The sequence below is a fragment of the Neopsephotus bourkii genome, unplaced genomic scaffold (assembly GCF_033783945.1).
Source record: "Neopsephotus bourkii isolate Nb327-2 ecotype Australia unplaced genomic scaffold, CSIRO-AGI_Nbou_v1 NB_1181, whole genome shotgun sequence".
In the NCBI taxonomy this organism is placed as follows: Eukaryota; Metazoa; Chordata; class Aves; order Psittaciformes; family Psittacidae; genus Neopsephotus; species Neopsephotus bourkii.
Window position 1 is genome coordinate 262,501 of NW_026901666.1, and position 17,500 is coordinate 280,000.

Genomic DNA, 17,500 nt, shown 5'->3' on the forward strand with positions numbered 1-17,500 from the left:
TGCGCAGGTTGCCCAGAGAAGCTGTGTCTGCTCCATCCCTGGAAGTGTTCAAGGCCAGGTTGCACAGGGCTTGGAGCAATCTGGTCTAGTGGAAGGTGTCCACCCATAGCTGGGGGGTTGGAACTATATTTAAGGTCCCTTCCAACCCAAACCATTCTAGGATAAGTTTATGAGGGTCATCTGAGTCTATTTCAGAGCTCAAGGGGTGGAAGTTGAAAGGGGAATGAGGAGGGTTGGGATGGCTGGAGGACAGCAGGTTGATTGGGGCAGCCTGTACCAGCATTACAGTAACGATAAAAAGATGCTGCTTCTTGGTATGGGTCTCAGATATCTGTGTCAGCCTTCCAAACACGCACATTGCTCTGCTGCTACCTTTATAAAGCCAAAATTTGATGTACCATAAACCTACCCTGAAAATGCAGCTTATATACTAGGTCAGAGGAGTACCAATGACAGAAAAGGGTCTTAAACCTCTAACGATGCTTGTGCATGAAGATCAACAATGAGATAGACACAACTGCCACTCATAATGAGGAACTTCTTAGTTATTGGTTGGATACTTGCCACCCTGAACTCCTTCACCACTGACAAAGTCCAAACAAGAGCCAGTCATGGAGATACTTGTTCTCTTCCACAGGGGAGGAACTGCCCCCTGAAGCATACTTGCCTGAAGCCCTAAATTGTATCTCTTGATTCCTTCAGAGCCTAAGCTCAAGCTTTAGCACTACTGAAAATTAAACATTTCTTAACTTCTTATTGGATATTTGCTGTTTATTTCAAACCAGTAAGCTACTGAAAAAGTTGGGTTTTCCAAAAAGAAAAAGAATGATTACTGAATTATAAAATACATTAAGCACTTTTTCTCTTAGCAATGACTGTAAAGGTGACATTTATAATACTGAGGGAATTTGGTCCCATAACTGGAGGGAGAGGAAGCACAGTGTCCATAATTTATAAAAAAAAAATTAAAAAAATTGTAAAACATCTCTAAAATAGATTTTTCCGTAAAGTATGTGCAACAGGTTTTATTGGTACTTGTTAGCAATGACCTGCATATGTCATTTGTATGAATATGGCCCTATCAAATACATGGTGATGAGACACATTTCAGCATGTTGCCCTTTATATAGAATCTATTTATACATGAGGATGAATGAATTGACAAGACAAGAGGTATGGCATATAGATTTGATATACTGACATAAATTTAAGATGATCTACATTATTCATAAGTACTGAAGCCACAAATGAGATATGTAACAACATCCAAAATGAGTGTCAATAGAATCTGTTCCCACAGTGCACCATCATACATTCCTATCTGTCACATATTCCTTAGAAATTTCTCCTTCTAAGAAATCTGGTGCATTCAGTCTGGAAAGCAACATTGCCTTGGGATCTGTGATAAGGCTTGCCTAGAAGAACAGGCTTTCAGAAACTGTCTAAAAAGAAGTGGACAGAAAACACAAAGAATTTTCTGCTACCAAACTGTTATCTTTTTTTCCAAACCAGTTGTGCCACAGTTGGGGACCCAAAACTTATTTGGATCTGATCAATTTCTTCGTGTCTTAAAAACTGTGAAACCAAATCTAAACCAACTGAAATATCACCAGTCCAGCAGGCAGCAATACAACAGAACTGACAAATACACTAATCCCAAGTCTATTTTTATGGACTGAAGAAATGGAGGGATGCCTAGTGCATCTTTGGAAATCACGTATGAGCTATGACATCACATATTGTGAAGCTTACTCATTATTAACGTACATTTTTTAAAGATTTCATTTACGACAAGTCCACCCGGTATAGGATTTGACTATTCTCTTTACTGTCAAAATATCTCAGGCACAAAGCTGTGTGTATTCAGACTAAAACCTATTTCTTTTTCAGATGGATGAAACTGTTTACAGAGGAGTGGTTATCAGAAACCAAGAAATGGAAAGAGTATGCAAAAGACTGGTATAAAAATATTAAAGATTAATGACCACTTTCATGTCAGATACAAACCAGAAGTCTCCACAGAAGTCCTTAACCTTGAATTTGAAAGGGAACTAACTGTTTTCTCCTGCTAAAATCTCAGTCTGGATTTCAGATGAGTGACCCTGACCTGAAAGATTGTTTCCTACCTGAACCATCCACTCACTCACACCTATCTCTCTATATAAATAAATACAGAAGTGTTACTGAAACACAAGTCATAAATAAGGTTTTGTACCTCCAAGTAAAATCAAAGATGCTTACTGTTTTTAATAATTTCAATTTTACAACATATTTATGTTATTTAGTTTTATAACTATGAAGATTTTAAACACGTTCTTTTCACTAATATAATGTGCACATGAGAATTACTTCTGGAAATATCTACTTTATACTAACATTACAGTAAAGAAAAAATAAGAGTACCTGGAATTTCACTGAAAGCCTCTCCAAGAATGGACACATGAAAAGGTAGATCTTTTTCTTTCAGTTTCAGCAGGACTTCAAAGAAAGTTTCAGGCCCTTTGTCATGTTCCCTTAAAATAAACAGAACTTATATCAGCATCATTTATATTTACTTGTAGAACTGTTTTTTGTTTCCCTTTTTTTTGTTTATCAGAATAGTACTCTTGAATAGTACTTCTGGGGACTAAACATCTTCAGCAGTTTCCCTCCTTGCTTCATTTCATGGTTAAACATTTTACTCAGTGCAGCTCTTGGGATCAGAACTCAGTTTAACCAGACCTCCTTTCCTGTCTTCAAATGATGCCTTTAACTCTTCAAATTACCATACCTGAAAGTGAGAAGGACTGAGTAATATCTCACCCACCTTAAGGCAAAAATCATATTAAAAAAAGGGTAGGGTAGGAAAAAAAAAACCAATTTATTTTTTTCTTTTGTTTTTTTTTTTCTCTAAAAGTATGCATACAATCTCCATTTCAAGAGGAAGAGGTGACTCAAAAAACTTTTACCGAAACCACAGGATTTCCCAAACTGGAATTATATGAAACCATGCTATATTCATGAAAAACTTATGATCCATTTAGGTAAAAAAGAAAGGAATAACACAAGGCATCTTCTACCTTTAGACTTTTAAGGAGTTAACTGGAAGTTAAAACAAAAAACGCTCATAATTTCAGCTGAAGATAATATTAAAGGTTTGAATGAATATGACAATGCCTTGAAACACAAGGCTGGTTATCCAAAAAGTAAATAAAAAGTCAGTTTGTTAATCTATCTTCTAGCACAGAATGAAAAGTTCAAAAAGGTGCCACAGATTATCTAAATTTCCCAAATTTGCTGAGTTATACTTAAAATGAAACAATGCTCCCACTCTAAGGTGACCATTATATCTTGCATTTAATTACTCTGCTTTCAATTACTGTATTTCAGACAGATGTGCACCACATGCCTTTAAAATATTTTGGTTTTATTTATTATTTAGAAAATTCCACTATTTTCCTTCCTGTATTAATGGAAAATCTATAGCTCAGCTGCCCTGGTGTCTTTCTTCACAGACTAATCTTGTAGAATGAATCTGTAGGTTTGTCACACTGTTATACGAAAGATAATAATTATATAATTCAGGAAATCTGAAGCCAAATGACATCTGCAGCTCTACATGTGTTAATTTCTCATTCAGTCAATATTTTTGGTTTAGGGAATTAAAACAAATTAATCTTATAATTAATGTGACTTCTCTAGGCTGAAAAATCTTCAGGAATTGAAGAGTTTTCAGAATTAGTTGCATTTTCTTAAAATAAAGGCAGACAATAATTACTTTAAGAAGTCCTCCATCTTCCAGATTTGTTTTGTTCCCAATAATAAGGAGGAATGCAACTGCATAAGCTTCGTAATTTGTTTCACATCTGTGAACCAGGAGTTTTCATGGCAGTTCCAGTAACAGAAGTGGATACGAGCACTGGCTTGGAGAGAGAATTTCTTCCCGTTGCAAAGATTCCAGTACCGCCTACTAGTTTGCTTGCATCCTCATGCTTAAAATGGCCACCTTTTTTTGGTAGGTAAGTGAAGGGCAAAAATGTGTTGTCTGTATTTTAGTTGCCTCTGAATGGCCAGCTGAAAGAGGAAAAATGGGATTATAAGAGAAGACTCAGACTTGGCTAGAAGAAAACAACTCTACCACGAATGTGCAAGTTTGCAAAGAAAATAGCTATGATGCTGGAAGGCAGTGTAATTCATGATAATGTGATAACGTTTCCTGTTAGCCACAGATTCCCCAAGGCAGGCTTTTGTGGGTGCTTTAGAAGTGATCCTGATGAGCCCCCATTCTGTATCTGATGCTGAGTGATGCCCAGCTCATCCTGAGATGGACCAAAACATCCCCATACACAGAGGAGGCAGCCTTGACAGACTGAGCTGCGATGCTTACAGAGCCTTCCAAGCTCTTCACAGCCCTACTATCAGCTCTGCAGTCACAAAAAGTCCTTCCAGCATAGGATATGCTTTCCTTCTCGCTTTCCAGAAGAGACCAGGGGTCCCAGAGGCAGCCAAAAGTGGAGGATGCTGTTGGAGCCACACTGTCAAGGAGCTGGCAAGAGAATATGCAGCCTTACAGCTCATCGAAGCCACATAAGCTGCACAAATTTAGGAAAACTGATAGGAATTGGAAGTTGCAGCTTTGTTTAATAGGTGGGGAAGAACAGAAGGAAAATTTGGCACCCAGAAGGAATGCTGAAAGGAGAAACGTTTCCTCTGCTGGAACTGGAGCTTCTCTTATGGGTTTTCTGCTTTAGGTGATCCTCCTTCCATACCCCCTTTTAAAATACCTTGCTTTTAGGTGATACAGATTTTAATGACACACTTTGTGAATCTTGTAGCTTTTCTATTTGGGAGGTCATCTTATTCAATTTCCCAGCCTCCATGACTTTTCAACACCATAACCATTTTATTTTTGGTTAAGACCTACAGAAAGGTTCTAGCACATGCACCTACAGATTGCAGTATATTATTATTATTACTGCAAGTTGGTAAAGTATAGCTGCTCCTAGGAGAAAGCAATAAATAGCACAAGACCACCTCTTTACTGCATCAAAAAGAAGAGAGCTCTGTTTCTTGGCTGACATGGAGAAAATCATATACAATCCAGTCTGCCTTACTCAGCAACAACTGCTGAACGCACCAGATTGCCATAGCAGTGATTGTGGAAAAAGATGAACACAATATGGAATGTCTGTTCTGTAAAGATCTGCTCAAAATGATGTGCACTTTTGGCTGCATCTGTTGCATTTTTGAGCTTTATTAAATAATATTAATTATATATTCCCTTAATATTATATTTCCTTAATAAGAACAGAAAAACTGTATAAAAGCCTGATAGTAAAGTGAAAACTTTTCTTTTAAGATACTATGGGAAAAAATCAAGCTAATGTGCTTCCAGGATCTGGCTTTGTTGTTTACTTTAGGCATTTGAAATGCTCTTGTATTTTTACTTGATTTCATATGCATCTGGCAATGGAAAAATAAGAACTGAGCATGTCTGAAGATGCTCTAAATTTCATTGTAAGAACACGAAAACATCAGAATAGCCAAACTCCAGTTGTAAGTGCTACAAAACAGACACAGGCACCACACCTATACTTGGATTTGAGAGCACTGTCACTGGAGACGTTTAATCTCCATGTTTCAATACTGCACACTCAAGTTTCTTACCTTTTTTTTTTTTTTTTTTGTTTTAGTTTAAAACATTTTAATAGAGGCATTTGAAGTCTCTCTTAAGAACTGGCTGAGCTTTAGCAGTCTGGTTATGGGAATGTGGCCCAGAGTTCAGCCTGATTTAGTGACTTCCCTTTTTAATCGAAAATAAAACTTTCAAGACTGTCCTTGCAATGAGGAATGAGAGGGTGGTGGTATCAGCACCACCAGCTCTGAACCTCCATTATCTCTGCCTCAGATTTTCTGTTTATAAAATGGGTGTGAGAGTATTATTTTTTCACCACAGAAGGATGCTGTCAGGATTAATTGATGACTTGACATCCCTCTTTTCAGCTTAAAATGATTAAAAAAAGCAACTTCATAGCACTAGAATGATGCTCCTCTATACGATCAATGGCAACAGTCTTCAAAACACTTTTTTTTTCAGCCTGAGCCCTCCAGCCTTATCCTTTGCTGGAACTGGAAAGAATGTGCACAGAGACCAGCCAAATTTGAGTTATCCCTGCAGTATACCAACATCCCCAGTGATGGGAAACATAATAAAATTATAAACAAAAAAAAAAAAAAAAAGGAGAATTTGTCCCTTTACATTATTTTCTGCATATTCATCTCTTGAATTTGAGCGAAATTTAATAAATGACCCATATGGTCTTCCGTGACTGAAGTTTAATTTTTTAAGTATATGCAAAGTTATCCTACATGGTGATAATCACAGTTATTTAGGATCTGGAGGAAGATGCATCAGCTATGTATTAGAAAGCAGAAGAGTTGTGGAAAAAAGACAGGACTCGCTCAAGGGGAAAATAAATGCACTCAATTTAAAAAATATATAAAAACCTACAGTTTATGCAAGTTAATCAGTAATGTAGAAGTGTTAAAAAGGTGAGAAGGTCTTATTTTAGAAAATACTGTGTAAAGGGTATACAATGATTCTGATAGCAACAGCACTGTCATGCCATCTCAAGGTGTTTTGAAAGGGTTACAAATAAGCTCAGCTAAAAGCAATATTAAAAAGGTTGATCGTAATCTTCTTAGGACATTTAGCATGGGAGATTTTCAGTGGCAGAGAACTCCAAACTGTGAGGGCATGCAGTAATAGTTCACTTTTTGTGGTGCCTTCAATCCAAGCAATCCACAATGGGTCCATCTCCTTTTGTTTCCCATTTCTTAAAATCACCTGAATGTCAGACAGGCAATGGTGACAAATGGTAATGCTAAAAAGAACACAATATCTCTGTAAGTTAAAGTAGCATTTTCTTTTTTTTTCTTTTAATCTTTTAGGATATATAGCAAGATCTAAAAGACAGATTTCTGCCTACCTGCAATTACTGCTATAAAATGGTTGATAAACTAGTCCACTGAAGTATCAGTCATTATTTATGAAGCTGAGCGGCAGTCATAGAGGCAGAGGACCAGCGAGCCAAGAGCCACCCAGGATGGAAAGGAAGGGACGAGAGACATCAGCCAGAGAAAGCGCACGGAAGGCATGGGGGGCAGCAACACGGCTGGGGAGGTCTGCGAGTACAGAATCAATATTGATGGGAATGTAGTTTCTAAGACACAGACCTTACCATGGATGACAGTGGTCCTTTAGTTTTTGGGAAAGTGAAATAGTGAGGAGCAAGTCTGACAGCAAACAGGGCAGATGAGGAGGGCAAAATAACCTCAGAAGAGAACCATGAGAAGAAAAAAAACCCAAAACAAATATTCAAGTTGAAAACTTTAAAAAACAATGACATATCCAAACTCAGGAGGGGGCAGGAAGATAAATACAGTGTAAACGAAGAGAAGAAGAAAAAGGCACAGGCTTGGGAAAAAGGAAAGAATACAGAAAAAATCAGACTTGAACACGACTGCAGAGAGCATTTGAGAGTGCTATCAGAGATACAGAAAAAGTCTGGAAAAAAACCCAGTAAAGACATAAATTAAGAAGCAAAAGTAAAACTCCATGATTATTAAAGGAGGAGAACGAAAGAAGAGAAAACAGAGGCAAAGGCATGCAGAAGCATTAGCAGGGAAGTACTGTGCAGAGGGGATGGAGAAGCACCATGAAGGAAAAGGGAGAAAATGTGTAAAATCCCTTGTAAAAGTTAACGTTTTTGAAAGAATGAAGGTGAAGAAAAGCACGAGCATTCTCTGCTGCTGAGAGCAGGCTGTGAGGCAAGAGCTGAACCTTTTTCACACCCAGAGCCAGCAGCTGGAAGGTGCCTTTATCCCAGTAACGTTCTTTGTTTGGGTGAATGAGAAGAACAGTAAAGAATGGGAACTTGAGGTTCTTTAATGTTTTGACTGATATGGTACAGACTTGGGGAGGGTGATGAAGGATGCCACGGGCTGATAAGAAGACTCATGACATCAGCCTCCTGTTGACCCTGTATCTATCCCGGGCATTCTCCAGAAGCAAGCAGCAAAACATTGATAAGTGGTGCAGTCTTTGCATTCACACTCTGCTGAGTTAAAAATGGGGCTTCGTTTCATGTCAAACCTAACCTAAAGAACAGTATCAGGGATTATTTTCACTGCATTACAGTATTTACTGTATTACACTTCCATACTTTACATTAAATCTGAGCTCAGAAAAATCTGAATATATTTTAAGGTTTATTATAATCTCATAATGTTAGAAAGTGGCAGTATAGTCACACAAAAAAATAAGCTTGGCCTTCAAAACAGAGAATTGCAGAGTTCTGGTCTTTTCCCACCACTGATTTCCCACGAGACGGCTCTGCCCAGGTTTCCCCATCTGTAAGATACGGCCTTATAGGAGCTTTCATTTACAAAAATGTGGTGAGGATCAGAGTCAGTAAATACTTCAGTAGTATAATATTCTTCTTGAAGTAAGAGGACTTATGTTGCAAGTCTATTCAAGATATCCAAATGAATATTCAATATATCAAAATAAATACCACATTCTAGTAATTATTTTCATGGAGGACAGAGGACTTCCCTCATTCAAATTACTTTAATGCACATTTCTATATTAAGATTGGAAAAAAATAAAAAGGGACAAAAAATTTAAAATTCTAATACAAAATTTCTGGTAACAATGCTCATTTTAACTGCAAAAGAGAAAAATAGTACTGCTGGGAAAGAGCTATTAGAAAAGAAACAGGAGAAAAAAATAACTATGAAAATGCAAACATGAAGGAAAAGTTAATTGCTTTCCATCTATTCAATTTATCACAGCATTTTTCCATCTTTTTACATTTCCAATAAGAGGTAGAGGTAGACTGTAAATATGTAGTTAACTCCAATGAGTTTTCCTCTTCGGCTTTTACGCTTACAGAATGACTTTGCTGTAATTGCGCCTCTAAACACTGTCTGCCACCATCAGCATCAAAACTTACCACAATATCTAATACTCCCTCAGTTAACGGAAAATGGAGTCAAATAGAAGAAAATGCTTTTGCATAAGTGTCACTGAAAGAAATGACCATACAGAATAATTTTTGGCTAGCAATTTGGAGGTTCTACAAACAAAAAAGGTCCTGATCCTTGCAAAACACCTCTGCAAACCAAGGAATTAAAAAGTGTCACTAGAGAGGCACAAAGCATCCAAAAAATACTGGCAAATACAGTGTTTTATTTTCTATTATAGACTGTGAGGTATTTACAGTGAAGAATATATTTTACCTTCTGATTTTTTCAAATTGCTGGCCTGAGAAAAATGGGTGACATTTTGCTTTACGCTGGGAAAGCATTTTCTCCTATCTTACGTTATCTAGGAGAGATTCATAAAAAAAAAAAAAAAAAAAAAGAACCTTGGGAGTTTATTGTTTAGATTCTTCTTCTCCCTTCACAATTCATGAAGAAAAAGCTCAAAATAAAATATTGTGCATTCTCTAACCAAAGAAACCTCAGGATCAGCATCAGTCATTGAGCCTCCTGCTTATTTCCTACAGAGAGATTAACCTTTGAAGATAAAAACTGGTGTTTGGTCTCAGTTACCTTGGTGTAAAAATCATGCACTTTCATCCAAATACCTTTTCTTTACCTTGGTGAACCTAGTTTTTCGTAAGTACAGGATTCAGATAAAAAAGAATTTTAGTCAACTTTGCAACACAGCCTCATAACTGCCATGGACTGCCCCCAAATAAAATAAAAAAAAAATAAAAGAAAAATGTGAACTTCCTTTTGTGTTCAAAAGGTAACTTAACAAACTGCTTCCTCATGTCAGGAGGAGAGATAAAATAACCTGAGTGACCATGACAGCCCTGATAACCATACACAGTACCTGTTATTGTGATTCAACAGACTACAAAAAACATCATGTTATGGCAACAGTAGACAGACACGAATATGACAATAAGTGGATAAGAATCTACTCGGTTCTTTGGAAGAACAGAAAAAGAGTTATATATAAAATACTATGTTAAAATGACATTACTACACATTTGCCTGGGAATGGCAATCCCACCATAAAAGATCCTGTGCCCCCCCTGTGATTTCCATGGTGGACTCACATCATCAAACCATGACCACTTAATACTGCACCAGATACCCTGCCTGGGGCAAAAAGTAACTCCTCATCCCTACTGAGTAATATCCTGAGAGGAATTAGCTCAGGTACCTAAGATAACTCATCCTTTTTGGATCTGTGAAGCTGCCAGCTCCGAGCATGAAGCTCCTAAGCAGGAAATTTCTTGGCACCAAGACCAAGGCTTGAAACTCATTATTCAACAAGATTAAAGTAACTACAAATAGCACTGCTTTCAGAATGAGGAATCAACTCATTTCATTGAGTCAGGGCTTGCACAAAGACAACTGAGGAAAGGCAGAGATTAGGGGACTAAAGGAGGGAAAAAAAGGGTGAAAACACAAGAGAAAAGGAGAGCAGGGAGGAGAAGAAGGGAAAGGCAGAGGAGAATTGCAGTGCAGTAAGAAGAGGAAACTAATTAAAAAGAACTTTGAAGGAAGAAACATAACCCACCCTAGCACTTGTGAAAATAAGGAGGGATATTAGATCACTTGCTTATGAAATATTTTTATCTCTTGGAGGATATTCACAAACTGTGGTCTGAAGTATTGTGAATTACAAATGGGGCTGGTGGCACCGTGTGCTAAAATTTGCCTGGGACTTCTTACAAAACCTTTACAGTCCTTGTTTATGATGTTTCCCAAGACTGAGGCTATCTTGGACTACATAACCTTCTAGAAAAATTCTGCCAAAAGTTTTCAAGAGCATCCAAAGAACAAGATTTGAAAGAAAACAAACCAAAACACAACAAACAAACCACTACCTAGTAAAACTGCAAACCGTATCTTTGCTGAGCCCAAAGAGTGTTGGTAAATGGTATCACATCTAGCTGGCAACCAGTCACTAGTGGTGACTTACACCCTCATGGCATGGTGTTAGGGCCAGTGTTGTTTAATTTTTTCACTGTGATCTGGAGAAGGGGATTGAGTGCACCCTCAGTAAATGTGCAGACAACACCAAGTTGGGTGGGAGTGTTTATCTGTAGAAGGACAGGGAGGCTCTGCAGAGGGATCTGGACAGGCTGGATTGGTGGGCTCTGGCCAACAGTATGAGGTTCAACAAGGTAAAGTGACAGTTCTTGCATGTGGGCCACAACAAATGCAAGAAATGTTACAGGCTTGGGGCAGAGTGGCTGGAAAGCTGCTCAGTAGAAAAAGACCTGGGGGTGCTGACTGCTGGCTGCTGAACATGAGCCAGCTTGAACATGAGCCAGCTTCTGCCCAGGTAGACAGGAAGGCCAATGGCATTCTGGCCTGTATCAGAAATAGTGTGGCCAGCAGGAGCAGGGCAGTGATCATCCCCTGTACTGGGCACTTGTACACCTCAAATCCTGTGTTCAGTTCTGGGCTCAGAACAAGAAAGACACTGAGGTGCTGGAGCAGGTTCAGAAAAGGGCAACAAAGCTAGTAAAGGGTCTGGAGCACAAGTGTGATGAGGAAAGGCTGAGGGAACTGGGAGGGGGGGTTTAGTCTGGAGAAGAGAAGGGTCAGGGGGGACCTTACTGCTCTCTACAACTACCTGAAAGGAAGTAGTAGTAAGGTGGGGGTCAGTCTCTTCTCCCAGCTAACAACTCCCAGGACATGAGGTAACAACCTCAAAGCTATACCAGGGGACATTTAGATTGGATATTGGGAAGAATTTCTTCACAGAGAGGATGACCAGGTGTTAGAACAGGCTTCTCAGGAAAGTGGTGGAATCACCATCCCTGAAAGTGTTCAAGAACTGTGTAGATGAGGCCCTCAGTGACATGGTTTATTGGTGGTCTTGGCAGTCCTGAGGTAATGGTTGGACTTGATGATCTTAAAGGTCTTTTCCAACCTAGCTGATTCTATGATTCTATGTATTAAATTTCAAATAAGCCTTGTTTTAAGAATTTGAACCTCTTTTTGTTTTAGAGTGAGAACTGAATATTTGGATGTGTGTGACCTTGAGTCAAAGACATGCTGGAAGTCTTCCTCAAAATGTAGACAAGCCTTTGAAAAAAGTCCTTCTACACCCGGTCACTGAAAAGTCCATTTGTGCTGGGCACACCTTAGACTAAAGCTGAGTGAGACAGTCCTACTGTTGCAGGTCACAGAATCACAGAATAGTTTGTGTTGGCAGGGACTATAAAACCATCTCATTCCAACCTTCCTGCCCTGTCCCATGGGCAGGGACACCTTCCACTAGAAGTTAGGCTGCTAAACCCAGGTAGGATCTAACATCTGGAATGAAAACTCAGATCTTGTTTTCACTGTCTGTGATCCCTCTACCGGATTCAGAACAAAGTTACTGGTCTTTGCAGAATAAAGAACTGTCTTATATGCACTGAAAATAAGGAAAACCAAGAAAATGGACTATTTGGTTAAGAAACTACAGGAGATGGGCTGAAGAGACAGAACGCAGTAATGGTTACTTGTCCTTTCCAAGTTTGACTAAAACTCTTAGCTGTGGACCAGAAAAAGCAAAGGGGACAAATAAGATCTGATCAGTATAACCAGGTACTCATGAAAAGTATGACAAAGAAATAGTGAACAGAGTGAAGAAGTAAAGGAGAGATAGTGAAAAAATGCAACACACAACCAGTTCACATGGGGAAAAACTTGAAACCAGCCTAGAGACCAAGAGGATGACCCAGTCAGGCTGCACAACAGGGCAAAACCAGGCTCCAAAACCAGCTTGGGTGAATGGAGCAGAAAAGGATTGTTTTGATAGCCATAGTTGGAAGAGCAGAACTCCCTTCCTTCAGAGCACTGAGAGGACTCCTTAGTCCTAGCAGTTCACATGTGTTTCTTCTCAAAACTTGCGTTTCACAATTGCACCAGAGAAGAAAAACACCATAAAATGAGTTTTGTACCATGGAAAAAGGGAGAGCCGAGCTTACTGGAGCTATTATGGCAAACTGTGATACATTTATTCCAAATGTAAATAATCGTCAAATGTCCACATGATGCAATTGTAGTCTTACATAACTCAAAATCAGTTTTTCAACCATGGCTGACGCATTTATTGGAATAGGCTTCAGAGGACAGCCACTGAAGTGGCCTCTGCAAGTATCTGGATAGCGCAGAGTGAATGAAGGACAGTTTCTCCTTGTGATATTTTACGCAGAATCTTGATGTTATTTAACTTTTTTCTTATATTTAAGAAAACAGTTATGTCAGAGTGCAAAACCATTCTATGGAGCAGTAAAACACTCATGGAGTTTCAAATTTGCTTTTGATACAGGTAACAGTGCTCTTATGGTCTGGTACATTTTACTGCATGCACACCAGGTAACCTGCTGCTTCAACCCTGACTTTACAGGAGTGGAAAAGGGGTTTACATCAAATTACTTTAAATGCAATGAGAAGCAGAATTGGGCCACAGAGCTTAAACATAGAAAAGAAAGTAGAGTGCTTAGCAGAAGTGAAAGAACTAAGTGTATTTGGAGGAACAGTGAATAAAAAAAAATAAGTTTTCTTTTAATATGATTATTTTTTCAGCCTATTAAACTCTGTAGTATCAGAATAAAGTCTGCTTAAAGTTAGTAAATAAAGGCTTTCGGGAAAGCTTTATTAAATGACTTGACTTACCAAGTTAAAACTCCCACCCAGATATGTTAATAAAATGAAATCAGAAGCCAATTACTAACTACAGGAGTTACTGTTGGCTACACCACTGATCAGCTTTCTGTAAATACAGTATTTACCAACAACTTGAATTAGTTCTCTAAAGTTTCTGTTTCTGAAGGTCAAATAACTATGTAACTGCTTAATAAAGAAGCAAAGAAGTACCTCTAAATATCTCCAAGCTCTGATGGGTTTATATTCTGCTCCTTAGGTGAGGTATTAGCAAAGCTTATTTATTTTCATTTCCAAGGCTTTTATTTGCTCATTCCCTTGTGGTAAAGCTGATTTCCATGATGATTCCCTTCCTAATTTTAATACCCTTTTTACTCATCATATAGACATAAGAATTTTCCATAAAATAATGAAACCCTTCCAAAGGAAATGAAGACGAGTAGGAGAGAAAAGTAAACTACAGCTTACTTTCTTTTTCCCCCCACCAATTAATTGATCCACTGTCATAGGCATATATGAAAGATTTTTTTTTTAATGAAAGGAAAATAAGGTTAATTAACATAAAACCCCTCACTCCTTGAAATGCTGAATTTTATATTTTATCCATGCTGCCTTAAGTGCCTTGATTTCCCAGTAATGACCTAGTTCTCCTAATGACTAACATTAACCCCTGGCTGTAGCTGTCCAGGACTTAATTGTCAACTGGAGCTGAAATAGGAGAGTTTGCCGATCAGCAGGTATGTGGTATATTAACTCATGTCATTTCAGACCCTAATAAATAAATCTGTTGCTAAGGCAACAGGAACATCAGCTGTATCACTTTTATTCCCCTCCCCCCCCCCAAGGAAACTGCCTTTCACACCAAGCTGTTAAAAAAGGAAAAAGGAAATTAACTACATGTAACCATCATTAGAAGAAACATCATTTCTCATCTCAGAAACATAGCTACATTAATGAAAAAAAAAGCATTCAAAAATGACTGCTTTCTACTGTGACCAGCATAACTGAAATGATTTCGCTCAATTGAGGGAATGCAATTTCAAGTATACATCTGAGTGAGAACAGATTACAAAATATTTTAGCTCTTTGTATTTCTGAGATAGCTCCCCTCTCCTTTAGTACACTGCTGATGCCAACTGAGCAAACTGCTTCAGCCATTAATCAGGCAATTGAAATCATAGGAGAAAAAACACCAATCACCCAAACCCAAACACCTTCCCTACCCTAGGTGACTCTTTCGGTACAAGTGGCAGACATGTAATCTTTTGGAAGGCTAAAAACATGACTTTTGCAGATCATCAGATTTACCTGCAAATGAAAATTTCAGGAGCTGATTAAAATGTAGATGCCATTGTTCTTCCCTGTCCCATGGAGGCATTTACCAGATTCTTGCATGGGAAAAGCATGAGAAAGCTGGGGCAAGACAAATGCAGCCCTGATGGCACACATGATTTGGTGAACAACAACTGGCAACTCACTTTCAGCCTGTTCCTCTGCCACTAAGATCGAATCCTGAACACTCCTGTATGAGACAGATTCAAGGTTTTACAGCAATGTAAAGCAGGTGGTACAAGTCATCATAGAACGGGTTGGGTTGAAAGTAGCTTAAAGACCATTGAGTTCCAACCCACCTGCCATGAGCAGGGACACCTTCCACTAAAGGGTAGGTTACTCAAACTCCCATCCAACCTGGTCTTGAATACAGTATTTTTGTGTTCCATAAGGTCTGGGAAGGAAGATCTTGGTATTCTTTTTGGGGGATGATGTGGTATCTCAGCACCCCGCAGGAATGTCGCAGCCCTCCTTTAATTCCTGCCATTCTGTCACAGCATGGAGTGTTTGTCTTAAGATTTTCAAAGTTGATAGGTTTATGTTTAGTTTGTGACTACACGACAGTATTGAATCTCTAGTTACCCAAATTAGAGATCAGGTAGGAAGGGAACTGAAGACATGTCATAAAGCCAATTATTGCTCTTGGAACACTTACTATAGGCTCTACCTATACTATAAACATAGCAAACTACTCAAAATTATACCTGTTTTTTTAGCTAAAGAATACAGAGGTAATACAAAGGATCTTTTTGACAATATCAAAATTAGAGATGTTTTGTCCTCTGGACTATCAACTTCTTACAGCCCTCCAAGAAAAAGGGCTGTAAGAAAAATGGAAAAAAATGTGTTGAAATGTTCACTATGGAACCTTAACTTTATTTGCTACTTATAAAAAAACTAGTATGTGCTTTCAAACTTAACTCCAGCTCCCATGAAAGTGAAGTTAGACTATTTTCTTTTTTGCTTTAGGTGTTCTAGAAGCAAGGATGTTAGCTTCTCCTAACTTTCATGACACTGGTACATTCACTGCATGTACTCTGTATTGTAGTGAACATCATTTTCTCAGAGAGTATTAGATAGCTTTTCTTAGACACTGCTAAAAATTTCCCTTTTGAAATTATTTTGCACCCTATGGGCTTTTTACCATATCTAGTACCTTTTAGTTAAGGATGTATAAACACTTCCATTTTAAGTCTTTGTTTTCAGTCTGTCTTATTTATCCACCACTTTCACCTTTTTGGATTATATTTACCAGAATCAGTTGCTTTTCAAAGATAAGTTTCCCTGCAGGAACTCACTCCCCATTCAGCACAGTTCTAGAGCCAAGCTCTCCATCAAAGGGGCAGAACAGACCCGGCCAACTATAATTTCCCTGAAATGGAGGACATACTTTCCTTCAACAACACAGAACCTCTGCCCTCCTTACATGATATTGCAAAGTGGCCACCCACCACAAAGGCGTACGACCTCGGCCCTTTTTTCTACATGCTCTCTGCAGGTTGTTTACAATGGTGAGGATGACTTGAAGCTAATAGCATTCCTGTGTACTCAAAGGTAATTTCTAGGTGGAGCACCTACTCTTTCACCTTTTGTTGTCTTACCATATCTGCATCTTGATGGGAAAAAAAAATTGATTCAAAATATTCGACAGTGTGAGGAAAATATGATTTGGGTATAGATTCACTGTATTCTCTAATATCTCTATGTTAAATTGTTCTGAATTCTGAATTCGAAGACAAACGGTAACTGCACAAATTCTCTACTGCACTGCCAATATGAAGAGCAACAAGGTGCCACTACTAAAAAATGCCTTTCCAGGCGGCTCTCCCTCACAGCTTGCAGAGGACTTGTGCTAAACTCACTGACAAAGAGCTACACCAGCCCAGAAGACACAACACAGACTGAACTACCTGGGACAAATCCTTTCCCAGGACTTGCTCCTGAATGGAGGCCACCAAGTTCTCACAGCGGGCAGCCGCTTTAGTACAGCACATGGTGACAATAAAGCAACCTTTCCTCCATGAATTCATTTCTTTGTGGCACTTATTAAAAAAGGCAACTGAGCACTGCACTATCTCTGTACACACCTTTTTCCCTTAGACCAGAAATCTTCAGATAATTTTTTGCAATCTAGAATTTTTTTCTTCTGAATTTCCTCATCATGACTTCCACCACTGATTCCTGTATCTCCGGACCCATGTCCTTCCCCACACTCTTGTCACACGCTGGTACATACAACACGAGATAACAGGCTTATCTGATCTTCCACGTGAATTGATAGCAGCTATTTGCATGTGTGTGTAAATTCTCGCAGATTCCCCGTGTGATCTTTTATCACACCAGTACAATTAGGGGAAGAAGAATTATTTCTGACAACTTTCTCTTATCAAGACTTTAACTTATCAAGACTTTAATGCACAGAGGGGGAAAGAAAAAACATAAGGGTTTCATTCATTGGGTGAATGCCTTAAGAAGCACTGCAGATCTCCATGAAAGAGAG

General features: G+C 38.6%; 1 protein-coding gene across 7 annotated transcripts in view; it reads right to left on the bottom strand.

Moving 5' to 3' along the window:
- Positions 1-17,500, bottom strand: part of GTDC1 (glycosyltransferase like domain containing 1) — a 202,838-nt gene that overhangs the window by 29,735 nt on the left and 155,603 nt on the right. For all 7 annotated transcript variants that reach the window (XR_009726990.1, XR_009726991.1, XM_061363695.1 and 4 more), the window contains one exon: positions 2,404-2,513. Coding sequence is in view for 5 of the 7 variants with exons in the window: in XM_061363695.1 (XP_061219679.1) it covers positions 2,404-2,513 (110 nt within the window). In the remaining 2 variants the exon portion in view is untranslated. The remainder of the gene's footprint in view (positions 1-2,403; positions 2,514-17,500) is intronic.